Here is an 18,115-nt window from a genome sequence, read left to right on the forward strand (position 1 = left end):
CATTGCCTTTACTGTGAGGTGACTTACCTAATGGTGTTCTGCTTGGTGCATCTCAGGGGGCCCTTTACTCATTTGCATTGCATATCACTATCTGTGAACGCTTTGAGTCTCTCCACATGGATGGATACCCGCCTGTTAAAAAGTCAGCAAGTAAAATTTTCCCTAAACTGTGTAATCCTTTATTTCAGGCAGGCAGGGTTCTTGCTGTGGTTTCTTGAATTGTGTTCACCTCCAGTTTTGCTGTTTTCAATAATTTTTCATCAGAAGAAATATATACAGGATCCTAGATTTTTTTTGGCATAACCTTTGGTGCTAAAATACAATTTCAAAACCTAATGCACCATTTCAAAAATGCGTGGGCATCAATTGCAAAAAAGCGTGTTTTCATATTTCATGAAAAACTAAGGGCTTCAAAACATTGTCCACCCAGCTGTTTGGGGAACACACAGTCATGAATTTTTGAACTTGAATTTTTGAACTGCCTCATGTCTCAAACATAACATAATAAAAACCCATGATGGAAATACTGGATCATTTAATTTTTGGTGCATGTTTTAGCATGAAAACTTCCAAAATCCTCCGCAGAACACAGCCACAAAACATCAGACAATACAGAATGTTAAAAAAAATATTGATGATGTCATTGTTGAACCGTAGCGTGTGATGTGGTATAGCTGCACAAAAGTGCTCTTTGTACTATTTAACTGACACTTCAATGTGACTTAGGGTGGTTACAGTAGTAGGAACAGTTTAACTGCTACTCAGTGTTTATGAAATCTGACCCATCATACCAAACCATAGAAATACACCTGATGTCATACATTAAAAAAAAGTGTAAGATCGAGATAAACAAGTATGAGTTACCTCTGTTAACATGGCTTGTGATTGGCCTTTTGTGTGACAGGTGGGAAACCTTGGCCTGCTCTTCATGTTGCTGTTCTTCATCTACGCTGCGCTTGGGGTGGAGCTGTTTGGAGAGCTGGGTAAGTAAGCTACAACTTGTTGCTATATATGTGATAAAAACATCTTAATAACTCTACCCAAAACAACATATGCTATGTTCCTGTTCAAATTAAAGCCCTTTTAAGCACCTTCACCAATTAACACACCATGTTGGCTTCAACAGATCTTCATCCTTATTGCTGTAGGTGAAAATGAGCAAAGGGCCAACTTTGAGTCAAAATCAGGTGATGTGAAATTACAGACAGCCTAAGAATAAATGTGTTATGAACACAGGAGGGAATTAATTGCATGAAAGACTAGCATAGTCAGGGTTACAGGGACTTTATTTAGATTTACTTTGGTTCCTCTTTGGCACCAAAATCTGTCACCTGACTCCATGACAGGTTACCTGAACTTCCTGTTCTTGGATCCATTGTCCAGTTGATTTGAAATCCTGTTCAACCTACTATCCAGTGACATATGTACACCCATTCTAGGTTGACTACAGTATGTATGATTTTGCCTAATGTCTCCAAAAGTCTTCAAATGAGTCAGTGTGCTCCAGGCCTTTGTTCCTCCATGGGACTTTTTGTTTACAACAGCTGGATCATCTCTAATGAAACAGTATGAACAGAAACAAACATGAAGACTCAACAAAGCACATTTTTTCACAACTGTTTTTACCTAAGAAGTCAATATAAAGGTGTGATCTCTCAGAGTAACCCACATATAATTTTGGCATAGCCAAGGTTTCACTCTCTTCCCCCTTTCTTTCTCTTTCCTTAATCTTTTCTCCTCTCAGTGTGTAACGCTGACTATCCCTGCGAAGGAATGAGCCGCCATGCCACCTTTGAAAACTTTGGAATGGCCTTCCTTACCCTCTTCCAGGTTTCAACCGGTGACAACTGGAATGGCATCATGAAGGTACCTCAGTTTTCAGGTGCATCAGATGGAGTTGACAGCGAGAATTCAGTTTTGTATATTTATATCACATTTATCTCTTGATGTTGTCACATTTTTTGGCTGGACCACAACAGCGGGGCCGGCACTATAAACGTGAATATCTGTTCCTGACAGACTGACTGACTGACTGACTGAGTGAGTCAGTGAATGATGAAGTTACACCACTGGTGGGTGGAAGCTTGGGACAGCCAAGTATCCCAGAAGGCATTTCACACCAACTGGCAGCGATGGCAGAGATTTTGAGCCAGGCTAAAAGCTGTTATAATTTTCACTGTAGATTGTTAATATGTCAGTTTATTAAGTTGTAATATTTTTTCAGGCAAGAAAGTAACCATTTAGATTCCCAATATGTGGTCAGTTTATCCAAATAACACCTATTTGGAAATTTGCTCCGACATTTTCGGAGCTGCGAGGAGCCGCTAGCCGCGTGAGACCAGCGTCATCTCAGCTGCGACTCCTGAGTCATCCCGGGGAAAATATGATCTGATACTGATCTGTTGCAGCTCTTTGGTAACTTACCACTGGCTCTAATGTCTCTGTAGCATTTTGATATGGTTTAATTCCTTTTGGAAGATAAATGTTGGTCTGAATTAGTTTGTCTGAATGTAAAGTGAAGCTTCATGTTTTTACTGGACAGAACAGCAGCACTGCCTCTGGGGCTCTATATGTACAGATATCACCACATTTCAATAATTATAGATGTATTAAAATGAATAGATCAGTCTATATTAAAAGTTTTATTTTATTGAGCTACATAATAGTTTGGATTTTTATTATAGCTACATTACAGACTGAATAACATAATTTACCGCATCGCTCTGTCAATTAAGTTATTTTTTTGTGATTATTTTGTCACAGTACATTCAGGTAAGTTGTGTTGAAGCTGAGCTGCTGCTGCCAGCAAGTACGCTGCTGTTCCAGTTGCAGAATGATCGTACTGCGTCCTCCTGTCCTCAGACGTTTGTACTCCTGAGTTGAATTTGTCAAGTCCAAACTCGGCATACTTTGGATTGAGAAAGGCTCGATGTCAAATTGGCTTCAGTCAAAGCCCGGCGCACTTCCCGGGGGCTTAGTCGCCATGTGTTGCCACTTCCCGTATCCGTTGTTTTCAATTAAAAGCGTTTCATACATGGTACAGCACATACTAGGTTTTGACCTAGTCTTGTTTCATTTGCACTGGGCTATGTAATTGGCTATGATAATCGCATTTCACTTCCCATGTTGTGACCTCATCTCCAGCAGCAGAGACAACACAGATTTTATGAGATGAGGGTCAATCGGAAAAGGTGCTGTCTAAAACAGCTATTTCTTGAAAGTCAAGAGACACGTACAAGTGTATATTATTCTGTTTTTACCGAGCTGCCCAAAAATGACCTGTCTCAGCACAGACAGAAGCTGCAAAGCAGAATTGTAATTGAAGGTCTTGAGTTCCCTGGACCAGGCGATATCCAGGTAGTATCCAGGAATGAGTGAGTAATGGCCGTGTCTTTTAGCAAAGATGATGTAGAAAAAGTAAATGTGCACTCAACAAATCCTTCCGAGGATGAATAAAGATTCAAATTTACATTCACAAAATCTGAGTATTTGATACCCCCCTCTCCAACTGTCTCATCTCTCACCTCAATCAACAATCACACCCAAGTACCTTGAGCTTTTAAAATTTTATCACAGCCCATATCTGAGAGATAGTTAATCAGTGCTGATTAGCCTCTTGACTGACTGTGCATGAGAGGAAGTCAGACAGCAGATTTTAGCAGTACTCTAGCTTTCAGCAAGCTGGACTGTGAAAGCTTGACTGTATGTGCTCTGTGAAGGCATTACAAATCTCTTCAATAGCACTCTGAATAAATCTTATTTTATTAAACATAAAGACGTTACTCATCAGAGTGTTTCCTGAAGCTTCATATGAAACCAATGCCTTCATATCTGTTTCAACCTCTGTATTCCAAGTTAACTGACTCAGTCACTGTGAATCCATTCCACAAAAGTTTGACAATTTATTGTTTATATCACATATGAAGCAAAAATATCAAAATCTCATCTGTGAGGAGATTGCTGCTTTTCTCTAAACTGAATATATTTGTGTGTTGTAGTGTTGGTCAGACAAAGCAAGCTGAGATCTTGGATTCTGGGATATTCCAATTCAGTTTTTCTCCATTTTTGACATTTTATTTCCAAATGATTAATTGATCTATCAAGGAAAGTAATTTACATAATGATGAAAATAATTATTAGTCACTGCCCTGTTTTCAATGATCTTTCCATAAACTCTTCTTCATCTGGCTGATCTCCACTCTTCCCTGATGTTTTCTCTTTATCTCCATCTCTTTGAATTCTCACTGTTTTCCATTTTGTCCCCTCACTCATCCTCTGCTTCTGGCTTGCCTTGATTTCTGTCTGACCCTTTTTTTTCTCGTTTAACCCCTTAATTCTCCCCCAACTCCCACCACCCACCAGGACACCCTGCGGGATTGCCCTTCGGGTCATCCAGAAATCGACTACGGCTGCCATCCTGGGCTTCAGTTCATCTCCCCGATGTATTTCGTGTCCTTCGTGCTCACAGCTCAGTTTGTTCTCATAAACGTGGTGGTGGCAGTGCTCATGAAACATCTGGACGATTCCAACAAGGAGGCGCAAGAGGATGCCGAGATGGATGCCGAGATTGAGTTGGAGCTGGCTCAGGGAGGCCTCTGTTGCATGATGGGGGGCATCGGAGCCATCGCCGGGGCCACGGGTGGTGCTGCAAGCGGGGCTGGTGTGGGCGGCGGAGCGTCTGGTGCAATTACAGCGGGGACAGTCGGGGGTCCAAGTGGCGGGGTGATTGCACCGCTGCGAGACGGAGGAGGAGGAGGCGGTGGAACTCATGAGGGGCACACACATCATCGATGTCGGCTTTACTCTCCTGCTCAGGTAAGAGGACTTTGAGACATTCAAGAGGGTAATTACTGTACTGCCGCTACAGCCAGCTAGACAGCCAGATAAGAGCTGGGCCATACAGAGCTTTTCAGGGTAGTTTCTGCATGTTCTGCCTGAGTTTGTTATTCAGTACCATACCAAGTTTTATTCTTTTTTTTTATAGAGAAAACAAAATGTTTTATTTAGACCCCTTTACTCATGCAGATCACTGAGGGGGGAAAAACATGGAATTGAGTTTAATTGGTATTTTATTGGTATTACAGCTTTTATGAGAAAGGAAATGTTTTCAACACTTTTGTTAGCCCTCAAGGATAAAGACAATGCATTTTAGTAGGTAACATTCAATCTAAAACATAACTTTTGTTATGATGTTATTATGTAACTTTACAAAAAAAATATCTTTAATATTTTTCATCATGAACATGTAAATGATTTCATAATCTCTCACCAAGCACTTGATGATTTGTTGATTTGCAGGTCAAAAGACGTATAGATGTTTAGGTTAAAACTGTGCTGTATTTGGATTAAAAGTAAGGTTTATTATGTTTTTCTATCGACTGTATCTTACATATTACTGCTTGCTGTTTTGCCATTCATTGACTCTATGTCATAATGTGTTAGGACCTGTACTTCACTCTGAAATACAGTCAAATTCTTTACAATTAAGTACAGTTAAGTTCTCTAGACAATTATGTGTAATCTCAAAGTTGAAAGAAAAATTCAAATTCAAACAAATTTAGCCTGGTTTTAACCTGGAAGTCTGATGATCTTTGGCCTGCCAATCACCAAATCAATGCTTACTGGACTATTATTGGACTATTAACTGATGTCTGTATTCATTCAATCTGTTAGCAAGTGATAATATTCAGACTTTGACAGCATTCATTATGGCTTCCTCAGTATCACTGGTCAACCACAAACCATACAGAACCATTTGAATCAAACAGTAACAGACAAAAGCAAACACTTGAAACAATTTCTGGGCATCCTAGTAGTGGCCACTTCCTCACCAGAAGCTAATTGTGTGGAATCATGAGTGATGAGCTGACAGACTGAGACTACTGATCTTCTGACTGCGTACTCCCTGTAGTTTTACATCCGTTCAGTATTCAAATAGCAGTTCCAGGCAGATGAGTCATCAGTCATTGAGTATCTCATTCAACAATATAATCACAAGATCACCAATCTAATCACTGACTGCACTGATGCATTGTATGAGTTACAGTGTAGTGTCACTTTAGCACTTGTCACAGACAGGTGTTTTGTTCCTTAAGAGTCTGAGTCAAGGTAACAGACACTGCGCTCTTTCTACAAGAGTAAATTCTAGAAAATGTTGCCACTGATAACTACAGCTGAAACAATTTGTTGATTCACCGATTACTCAATTAACCAAAGGTAATTTTGACAATCTGTTGTCAATGCTAAATATTCATTGGTTTCTGCTTCTCAAAGGTGAGGATTTTTTTTTTCATATCTATTTTTGTATCCTTGTAAATACAAGACAACATCTTTGGGTTTTGGACCTTTGGTTGAAAAAAAACAGGAATTTTTAGGAATTACCTTTGGCTCCCAGAACTTCTGATTGGCTTTTTTCACAATTTTCTCATCTTTTATCGACTGAATAATTCATTAATCAATCTAAAACAATAATAACATTACTTGATAATGAAAAGGATTATTAGTTGCACCCCTATTGATACATTTTGAACATTTTGAAAACACTTTAAGATAATAAAAGATGACAAAAGAAACACTCTCTAGCAGTACATAAATGGCATCGTTATCCTGGCTATTTCAGGACTTTGTTAACTTTATCTACAGCAACAGCTGGTGCTGCTGCACATTCATTCAGTCAGACTATGTGGGACAACACAGCATTTGTTTTATTCATGACATACCGCCGCCCTACTTGTGCAAAAGCAGGGTATTGATGACTTTCACATGCACAACACCGAAACCTATGCAGAGGACAAATTTTCACACACTCATGCCGAGATATTAAATGGCCACTGTCTCCACCATTCTAAAAATACCACCAGTGGGGGCAGTGCTGTAGGTGGCTTTCATTCTTCAGCTCCCTGATTGCTGCATCTCATACAGCAAGTCAGGACAAACTACATTTATAATCACATTCGCATAAAATCATAGCACCTGCAGATGAGAACAGGTATTTTTAGAAGTACGCTTGCTGACGCAGAGAGAAAGAAACAGGTAAATAAACGAAGGCCAAAAAAAAATGACGAGGTGGGAAAACAAGAGAAATCAGGAAATGGAGTGAGGGAAAAATAGAGCAAAAATGAACGAAAATTCAAAGTGAGAAGATTAGTTGGCAGTTTGGTAAAGTGAATGAACGACTGACTAACTGTGTTTGACTCATTGAATGACCCGCTGCCTCGATGCAATTTACTGACAGCCTGATTGTGGGAGGTGAGTAAAAGGTGTGTTTGCTCCAAACAAGTCCACAGTGGAGTGTTTGTTCCCTTACTTCAATTTGTTTGGGCAAGTGACAGCAGTGCCAAGTAAACTACAATATGGCTCATTAGAAATGACCTCATAAACACAAACACTGATTAGTAGAGATGAAAGGACACAGGTGTTGGCATCATATTGCCAGCTGTGCTCTATATGTAGAAAGCCATAACAACAAAGAAGCAGTCTGGACATTTTATGAGGACATTAGTTTATGGTATCAAGTCTGTCTTCATGTGGTTTACAGCAGATATAAAGTATATGCATGATGTTAAAACCGGGAACAGACCTTATTATTGAAACATACAAAGACAAAACCCCCAAACATTACAACTATGTCCATCAGCATGCACAACATTTCAAGATTTAAATCTCGACAATAAACACACATATTGAAGAAATTAAGTTAATACAGGACAACACAATGGGGACTGGGCAACCGCTGAAATTCTGCACCAAAACAAAAATGGACATTCATAAAAAAACGTTTCATACTAATTTATGTAATTATTTAAGCAGAAATGACAAAGAAAAGTAAAAATACTAAGTTTGGATGAGATTATGGATTCAGAAACAGGTTACTGAAGAGAGAGCAGGACGTAAGTAGATTTTATATGAGTTAGGTGAACTTAAACCTGCAGTAACTGATTTTTTGGCCACAAACACTGACATATCATCAGCTTTGAAGTCGATATGGCAAACTTGTTAGCAAACAGTTGCTTATTTACACATTTAAGCAGGCACAGAGAAGCAACATTAGCATTCATTTGAATATGTAATGCAGCTTTTAAACAGCACACCATCTGAAACAGATTTGGTCCAGCTTCAGTCCAATCACTTCTGATGCCAAAATCATGACTATAACCAACCTAACAATCATAATGTGTCCTCCTCCCTTCAGCTAAAGTTATGGGTGCTGGAGCCTGATTACTTTTGAAATGCTTTTTACCACTAAACCCAGGTTTGTTTGCAACTGAGCATTGTGAACCTAATGAACCTACTACTTTGGTCTGTACTTCAGTTCAGACCGAAAAAAATTTACTTTGTCATCCGTGTTGAAGAATAACTCTGAATCAATGGGTGATTGGAGGGATGAGAGAACAGGGAAAGAGGCTTAATGTAGAATGGTTGGAAGATACAGTGAGATTGTGAGTGGGTGGCAGGCTCTGCCGCTGTCTCATTGTGCTTATAGCTCATTGTCTGTCAGTCTACTGGTATTTTTAACCAAGAGAGGACTAAAAAGAGAGATGTAAAAGAGGAGGATCTCTTTTCATGTCTTTTTCTCTCTGCGTTATATTGTAAATCTCTGGCTGATTAGCCAGCAAATGCCTTTGTCAGAGTAAAAGCACAGTGTAGGGTTTCTTTTCAAGTGCATTTATATTCAGCTTTTATTCAGATCCCCCCCCCACAAGGAACACATGACCAAAAATTGCAATAAAGACCAATGTAAGACTTTCTAGAAATCTGCTTCAACACACATACAAAACCTAACCTTATTGATCAAATTTTAAATATTACAAAAGGGAAATGACTTTGTCTTATTAATATTATGACAAAATCCTTTAAGACTGTCACAATTACAGACTGTTACACTGTTACAAATAAATCCCAGCTCAATGTGTTGTAAATCATTTTGTGTTAATTGGAACGGAGCAGGTGAACACTCAACGGTGAGGAGACAGGGATATGATAGAAACAAAGTATTAATTGTAAAGGCTGGGGAAACAGAATGCAGGCCTGGGGAAGCTTGGCCTGCGAACCTGTGGCTGAGGCGTGGGATGGAAACTGGGAAGAGAGGGGATCCAGAGCAGGGAAGCAGGGCTGACAAGATGAGATGAGGGGCCGGAGACGGGGCCAACAGAACGTAGGTTATGATATTGTAACCCTAGTTCTATTAACAGGCGGAGCAGTCCACTGGACTCTATGGGTACTACTCTCCTCTAATCACATGCAAGTAGTCCAGTCTGAATATAAATGCACTTAAAAAGACACCCTACACTATGCTTTTACCCACTGAACTTTGCAAACATAGCCAGCCAATCAGAACGTACTTACCAGAATATGTGTGGAGCCCACAGTATATAAGGCAGCGTCCCCACTGTCCAACATCCCACAACCTCTCCAGCGAATGGTGTAAGAGTGGCAGGGCCCATAAGCGGAGGGCTCTGCCTGTGGTAGTTGAACTAGGGTTACAATATTGTAACCATATATCACACAGGCTCCACCCTCCACTAGAGTCACTGCAGCCCACCTAATTCTTATCGCTTAGCCCGCCTCAGCAGAGAGGTAAAGGGCCCCAGCCAACCCAAATATCATACGACTGAACCGGGTGAGGCCATATCCTAACCTCGCAGGGGTCATGGGAGCATGGGAAAAATGCAGGTGTGTCATGATGTATCATCAGAGGGGTCAGCTGACACACCCTTTTCCCCAGTCTTGGATCAATCCAGCGAGCACAGATTGTGAAAGCGAGCCTGACATGTCCAGGAGATAGACTCATATGAACAGACAGGGCACAGACAGCGATGCTGCCGTGCATATGTCCTCAACACTCATCCCACTAAACAAGGCTGCCAACACTGCCACGTTGTGTGTAGAGTGTGCACGGACCACAGTGGGAGGGTAGCAAGGTGTTTCTTGGATAGGCCACACCATCCCTGTAGCACATGAACAGTGCCTCTGATGGGAGCCAAGCATTCAACATAACATGCTAACACGCAAAATGGGCAAAGCCGATGCAGTTTTCGCCTCCCTGTCCCCCTGAGCAACCCTCGACCTGAAAGAACTACGCATGTTCTTGGGAACAAAGGAGGGGTTTGGTCTGAGAGTAGCTCCACTGCAGTCACCATGAAGCAGCATGCAGCTGGGGTGAACCAAAGGCGCACATAGCGTGCACACACACTCTTAGCCGAGATCAGGGTGGGGAAAAGAGCAGTAGAGGCACACAAACTCACTGGGCACATCCTGATTGGCCAGCTACTTTTATGCAAAGTTCAGTGGGTGAATGATTGGAGGAGAGTAGTACCCATAGAGTCCAGTGGAGGGCGGAGTCTGGGTGAGATAGAACTGCAAGAGATAGGAAACAGGGTTAGGCACAGGAAAAACAGCCAACAACAAGAAAACTAGATAAATGCAGATGAAGTAGCTTGAAGTGTGGTAACACTGATTCAAGCAGAGGCTACGATGTGGCAGAGTGGAAGTGGCAGGGCTAAGTATTTGTAGATGACTTGATTACTTAGATGAGTTGCAGCTGCTATGGCTCTGCTCTGACTCCTGCACACCTGTCTCCACTCACACAATCACACACACACACACACACACACAGGATTGTGACACTTTGAAGTGTGATCCAGAGGCAGTAGAGCACTTCAGCCTTATTCATTTCTCATCTCAGGGACAGATGACAAAAACAGGTTGAGAACATAAACAATACAGTTTACACCAATCAAGACAAAATCAGCAATATGCAGACCCATATATTCCTTTACAGATGCAGCTTGTTAATGAAAAAGGTGCACTAGTTGAGAGAGCAAACAAGCCAAGAGAAACACAATACTCATTTTACACATACAGCTCATTTTAATCCTATTATGGTAAACATACTGTATAGTCACTGAATGTCTTTGCAGAGAACTCATTAGATTTCCTGAGTTTTCTGAGATCATTTAAGAAAAAAGTCAATTCTCTTGTATCCTGCTCTTGGAACCATTTAACTTAGTGCTAATGACTATGGGCATAGTGATGTGTAAACAAAACATTAGGTTGATTGGGAAGAAGACAATCAAGTGCCATTAGGTGGAACACATACTTTTTAGTTTGTATCAGGCTTGCAAGGCCTCAAATTTGAAAGTCTGTCACAATGAGAGAGGAAAACACTTTATGCCACAGAGATACTCCCCATTCCTTATGTGGCAAACGATAACTGCCTGGTAATTTTCATTTATAGTTGCCTTGATGGCTGCAAAGGAGGAAATGTCAGGTTTAGGCAACCCACTACAGAGCTTAGTCTGTGCCCTATCTCTAGACAGGACAGCCTAATTTTGTAGATATCCATTTATCCATTTATATGCTAGTGCACTGTCTGTGTCACAGTTCGCACTTCACTCACCATTTAATCCTTCTTTTTAAGACTCAAGCTTCTTTTTTCTTGTCTTCTTTTCTTTCAACTTACAACTTTAAGACATATGATTGGCTCTCAGCATTGTCAAAATGCTTCTGTACAGCAGTACTTTGGCTGAGCAGATCCAGTGTAGACACTGACACAGGACCGAGGCTGCTGCTTTTGTGCTGCTGGCATACTGCCATGTGTTTGGTGTGGACAAGGTGTCTACAACAATCAGTAGCACTTAAATGAAACAATTTCTGTGAGCTAGTTCAGTCAGACAACCTGAGTCGGCTACCATGACACACAGTACTTACTGCAATATTTATCCAGTGCAGTGCAGTCAAGCCATCAGTGCTTTGCTCACTACTCTGTTGCCACACTGCTCAGCAATCACTCACTGCTACTGCTGCATTAATATAGCATTTAATGGAGCTCCCTGGTAGCCGAATTGTTACTGTGTGTACCACATATCTGCAGTATCCCTGGTTCAAGTACGGTTGCACATCATACCTATCTCTCTCTTCCCTTCCTTTGTTTCCTGTTGGCGTCTTTGCCAGTAAATGTCTATATAAATATAACATAACCTCTTTGGTGGAGGTACTGTATCAAAAATTCTATTATAAATGCTGTTTAACACACACACACACAGACAGATTGAAAATCCTGCTGTCATAGAAAGGGGCAAGACGTAATAATCGCTTCAATAAGGGGATAACAGCACACATTTTCACAATCTCTCTTGGAAGGCATTTATAGTGTTGCGCTTGGTTGAGAGTGAAAAAAGAGAGCTTAAGATTGAAATTCAAACCCCGCACATCTGGCCAATCACTGTGTGAAGTGGGTATACTTGTTGGATTGTCAGTCACACAGAGTTACAAAAATGATTTCTGATGTTAGAAAGGTGAAAGGTGTGGGAGGAATGGGTTTCTGAAGCCGTTCAAGCATCCAACAAACTCCTGATGAAATATACTGGCCCCTAAAGCAACGTTCCCACAAGGGGTGGATATTATCGTCTCTCCTTGCTCCCTGCTGTGCGGACCTTTGTGAATACTTGTGGAATGACAAGGTCAGAACACCAGATACCAACTCTTTATATATTCTATGATCATATATATATTTCACATGGGTTGGCTGATTGAAATAATATGTGTAGCTCTGCAGACTATAATACCAACCTTATCCAAACTGTTAGTTTCTTGTCTTCATATGTGACCTGAAAGAACACACAGCTGCAACAATGATTTTAAACCCATGCATGAAGACATGAACCAGCAACTATACAAAGCAATATTGGTACGCAAACATATAGGACATTATTACAGTAAGTAGCATTTAAAATATAAAATCCATCCACTGAGGAAAATTGTGGAAGCTCCATAACAACTACTAATGAACTTTGTGGTGAGGCCTTTATAATATAACTTTTGTTACAGTACCTCCATGAAAGGTTATGTTTTAGGGTCCTGTTTGTTTGCTGTTAGTGAGCTATCTCAAAACCCTGTTAACAGATTTCAAAGAAATGTGCTGGAAATTTATGGACCAAGGAACAAGTGATTAGTTTTGATGTAGATCTGGGTGAAAAATAACAAATTTAAAGGTCTTTGAAGCTTTAGCTGGGGTATCTGAGTGCTTTCTAGTTTTACATGAAATCTAAACATTAAGTCACCATCCTGAAAATTAAAATTATTAAAAATATGTCAGTTTTGTTGGATGTTAAGTAGGTAACTTCAGTCTGTGATTGGCAAAATGATTCTCTTGCAGGCTGGAGCTCAATATTCTAGAAATATTGAAAGACTGACTTGGTCTTTATCTACAAATAGATACTGTAAAATGTTTTTTTTTTAATCATAATATAACAGTTCGAGGGGAAGAACATGTAAATAATTTAATGTCTATAAAATATAGAGGATCCACAGTTTTGAGTTCAGAGATGAGAGCATTTCTGGATGGCAGAAAGCACATGGCAGTGCAGTGAATCAAACAGGGTCATGGACGCCATTTACCACAACCAAGGCCCCCAGCTTAGCCAATCAATCAGACTGCCTCACCCCTCGCTGTGCATCTCCTGGCACTTGAAACAATGTGTATATGTGTGCGTATAGCACATCAGTGGGTGCTGCCAAGGTCTGGCTATCGACTGCGGTTGCCCTCTTCACCCCACAGCCTTTAGCAGTAATTCTTAAATGGGGGAAAAAGAGTGGGAAAGAGCGGGTACTGGCTGGAACAAGCAGTTTGAACTTTAGATATGGCAGCAGGAAAAAGGTGGGCTGACATGGAAAAATCAAGTTGTAGGAGTTGAAAATCCAGAGAGAAAAACTCTAGCTGACCCTGTTTACATCCACATCTTGAAATGCATCTTGGGTGATCACCGGTGGTACAGGTGTGAACGCACCTGAAATGCATTGAAGACACATTGAGATCCGATCACTCAGACCACATGCGGAGGTGGTTTGGGCCGCATGTGGCCACATTCTTTTAGCAGTGTGAACACAATGTGTCCTGGGTCACATTGAAGGACCACCTACTCAAATGATGTCCTCTATTTTCCGGCAGACTAGGCAGTGCCTCATGGTCCGTGTGCTCTCTGTCCAAGGCTGGTTCAACTTGTTTGATAAGAGGATTAACAAAGGCATTATCTTGTTTTTCCATTTTTTGTGCAAATTAAAAAAAAAAAAAAAATCCATTTCCTGTTTTTTCTATTTTTCCCGTTCCCTTAACCCTTTTTTATCTACAAATCCACAATTGGAATAGAAATTAAACCAAAACCATGAAATAAGTTATTTTTTCCTTGTCTGTCTAAAAAATGTATTTCAGAAGCTAAACTTTGCTGGATAGTTTCTTCTGTCCTGTCAAGTTGATAACTACAGTTTTTAATTTTGCTGCGCTGTTCAACGGCTGCTTTAGTCCAAACAATTTCACCGTATGAACCTTGAGTATTTATGTGACCTTTTTGATGCAGAGCACCACAGAGAATTAAATGACATTAGATCCTGACCGATCCTGTCAGCGTGTCTGGATTTTAATAATCAGTGAAGTTACGCTGCTGTGCCTCGTGTGCAAATGTGCTCTCTCTCAATAGGGAGACACAGCAGTGGTGAGATCGCTGCATTAAACCTTATACATGTTATATATACAGATGGGTGACAAATTAAAGGAAAAACTAGTAATTCCTGATTGATGCACAGAAGTTGCCTGATTTGATTTCCCATCTGATTTCCTCAACGCATTCCACTGACTTAGTAAAAACTTCACACGGGAATCTGCCAATTACCTCAGGTTCTCCAGTGCAACTCAGTAGGAAATCTAAGCCATCTACAGCTCACCTGAAGTAGACCAGTGTAGTTTTTTATAAAGGGATCATGCAATTAATCTTACAACATTGACATTCATCTACCTCTCTGGATCGGCTTAAGGCAGGCATAAGTAACCGATCTTTGTCTTGCACCTGCCAGCGGCAGCTAAAAATAACACCACCTCCAACAGATTGCGGTTAATTAAACAACACAAGATGTAGTCATTACACACGCTATACAAAAGAAGTAGGGCTGAAATAGTAAGATGGAGGGAGAAAAAGTAGAGGAGTGGGAGAGATTTCAAGCAGTTGGGAGAAAGTGAACAGAAGTGAAAGGCTGCAGTGTGAGAGTGGGCTGCGATGGAGGGGGAAGATGAATTTGCACGTAAGCTTTACAGATTGACAAAGTGAGAAAAAAAAGCTTTGAGTCTGGAGAAATAGAGCCTCATCAGGCAACCTGATGACAGAAAAACCGGCAGGCAGATGCTGACTTTTATACAGACAGACATCAGAAGCCCATTGCAGTGGTGTTCCAAGACACAAATTAGTGTGTGTGTGTGTGTGTGTGTTGCAGGAGAGCCAGTGGCTGGACAGTGTTTCTCTGCTGATTAAGGACTCATTGGAAGGGGACATGATTGACAACCTCTCCGGTTCAGTTTTCCACCACTACTGCTCTCCTCCTGTCTGCAAGGACTGTAAGGGACACCCACAAGAGGTGAGCGAGGACACTCACACACACACATGCACACACACACATGCAGTACACACACATCCCTGCTCTGTCTCTCCAGCTAGCCAGCATGCTATAAATAACTACTTAGGTCTGTTGATCCTGAAGAGGACTGCGGTATGGTCAATGCATGTCGGTCTTGCTTTTAGTCATGTAGCCATGTTAATTAAGGCTTTTATCTTTTTTTTCCTACCAGTGAGCACTGGGCTTTAATTTTCCATTTTTTGACATTATTCACCCATGCATCAGGAGTTTTTTTTTTTTATTCCTGTGAGACCCAAGTATGCCCAACTGCATTTTAGATTTCTATCTCTCTATTGCACTTCCTTTCCTCCTCTCTCCTTTTATCTACATGTATGTTTTTTTCACCTTGTAGCTCACAGTACTCACATCTCCAGGGCAACCTTAATCAAGCCTTTGTCAATCATGCAAAAACTGCATCATTAAGAGCAAGGATTACAACTTCTGTGCATGCTAATACCATAGCCTGTATAAAAATAATGGACGTAGCCACCATGAAGTCACTCATTGGTTTGTGGACTCCCGTTTTGAAGCCTCAAGTTTGCCATTCTGACCATCCCCATCTATGTTTTTTGGAGCCAGAAGTGATGAGAAGTGACCATATTTGGATGAGAGCGTGGAGCTGGGTCCAACTACAACACCTGACGCACCGCCGTGGTAGCAACTTGTCAATCACAAGGCAGCCACACCCTAAAGCACACCCTGCTATATCATCTATTTCATTCTAAATGAGGCCATAATTTACAAAATGAACATCATGCTGTATGAAACTTGCGATTGAGACCATAAACTCATTAGGAAAGTGTTTACTGAGGTAATAAATCAAGTGAGAAGTCATTTTTTCATTATATTATACAAACTAACCTTTTTTTGGAGCCAGTGGAGTCGCCCCCTGCTGGCCATTAGAAAGATTGCACTTCCTTACTGGCTTCACTTTTCAGACCCGGAGCTACCCACTTGGCTAATACTCACATTGACGGTGTAAAGCTTTGATTGTGTGTAAAGCAGTTGATTGTGTAAAGCTCAGATGTGCAACGTGTTCACATTCACATGATTTGTTGCTTCCAGTTAAATCCACATAGACACGCAGACTGTGAATACATCTGAATATACCTCACACATGCACACACATTTAGAAATAAAGGCACCAGAATGTTTTTGTTTTGAAAAGTCAATTTTTCTAAAGTGTACTGTGACTGGAACATAGCAGGCTCCAGATGCATCCACTATAAAAGGTAATATGTCATTTGATTGGTTGGTCTGTCAACACTTTCTCTTTCAGTGTACACCTTCCACAGGAAAAAAGCAGGAGTTAGCGGCAACAAGAACAGCAGTGCAGGGGAATTTAAATTGGCTATTTAAAATTGGGAGAAAAAGTAAAAAATGAAAATAAATGAATAGATTTTCTCAATGTTCTCTCAATTTTGGATTTCCCAAAATGGCTAATAGAAAAAAAAAGTTGTTCAAAAGTTGTTTTTTTGTTGGTTTTTTTTTGTAAATTGGGTTACATATTTGTACTTTTGGGGTTCAGGTACAAACATTTACTTGAAAGAGTAAGGGTTACTGCCCCAATGACAAGCTTTTGTACTCCAAAAGAAACACTAGTACCGTTTTGCACAGTTCAACATCAAAACCGTTATATTCTTCACACAAAACCATGTCTGTAGAAGTATCAAAAATCTGGTGTGTTTGTGTGTGAAATACAGAGAGAAAGAAGGAATCCTGTAAATGTATGTGCCTTTATCATATCGCATAAGCCATGGTGTGTGTGTGTGTATGTGTGTGAGTTGAGATGGGGAAAGCTCAAATAAACCTCATGAATACTGTATGTGGAACTCTCCCAAGCTACATATCAAATGTGTGTATCGCAAACAACTTGCGGAGAAACTGTGCGTGTGTGTCAAACCCATAAAAAACCCACAGGCAACGTCTGTATCCCTCGGTTAACATAAGTGCAAAGTCCCCCAGGTTGTTTTTTTATGGCTCAGTTTATTTAAAAATCTTAATCTATACATGTGTGTCCCCAGACAGAAGACATAACACATATATAATACATAAACCTGATCCTTACAATACATTAAAGGTCCCACATTATGAAAACTCACTTTTTCAGTGCTTGTGCACATATATTTGGGACTCTGATGTGCCCTCTAACTGACTGGGTTGTCTAATTAGACAACCCAGTCAGTTTTTTGCGGGCTGCCTAAGTCAGAAAACATTTGATTCAACAAGCCATTCAGATTTACCTCCCAATCCTACATCAAGTAGGGACTCATTAGAATTTTACCGCCACCATCTGAGTATCTTCACCCACAGCTGCTTGAGAACTACCTTTCCAAAGGTGTGCCACTAGCATGACTAGCATGTTGAAGCTAAGGGCTAAACACAGGAACTGCCTTGTTTTTGGGTGCACAAACCATCACAAATTGCTACGCCGGCCCACAGCCTCAGAGGACAGAAGAGCAGAGTGGATAAAGTTTATTTTTTATGGCAACGTCCCAGCTACAGTTAGCAAAAACTTGTACAACATGTGTGCTAACCACTTTGTGTCTGACTGCTTTACCAACCTGCAACCTACAACACAGGACTGGCCATGAAACTTTTTCCTGAAAGAGGAAACAATACAATGGGTAGTGATGTCCTCAGTGTTTCTAGCTGCTAATTTTATAGAGATTCA

At 40.7% G+C, this 18,115-nt stretch overlaps 1 protein-coding gene across 1 annotated transcript in view; it reads left to right on the forward strand.

Annotated features, from left to right (window-relative positions):
- LOC122972464 (voltage-dependent T-type calcium channel subunit alpha-1I-like) overlaps positions 1-18,115 on the forward strand; it is a 222,045-nt gene that overhangs the window by 189,931 nt on the left and 13,999 nt on the right. The window contains exons 31-34 of the mRNA XM_044339592.1: positions 905-983; positions 1,745-1,866; positions 4,363-4,815; positions 15,262-15,402. Coding sequence (XP_044195527.1) covers positions 905-983; positions 1,745-1,866; positions 4,363-4,815; positions 15,262-15,402 — 795 coding nt within the window. The remainder of the gene's footprint in view (positions 1-904; positions 984-1,744; positions 1,867-4,362; positions 4,816-15,261; positions 15,403-18,115) is intronic.

This window comes from Thunnus albacares, chromosome 3, assembly GCF_914725855.1.
Source record: "Thunnus albacares chromosome 3, fThuAlb1.1, whole genome shotgun sequence".
NCBI lineage: Eukaryota > Metazoa > Chordata > Actinopteri > Scombriformes > Scombridae > Thunnus > Thunnus albacares.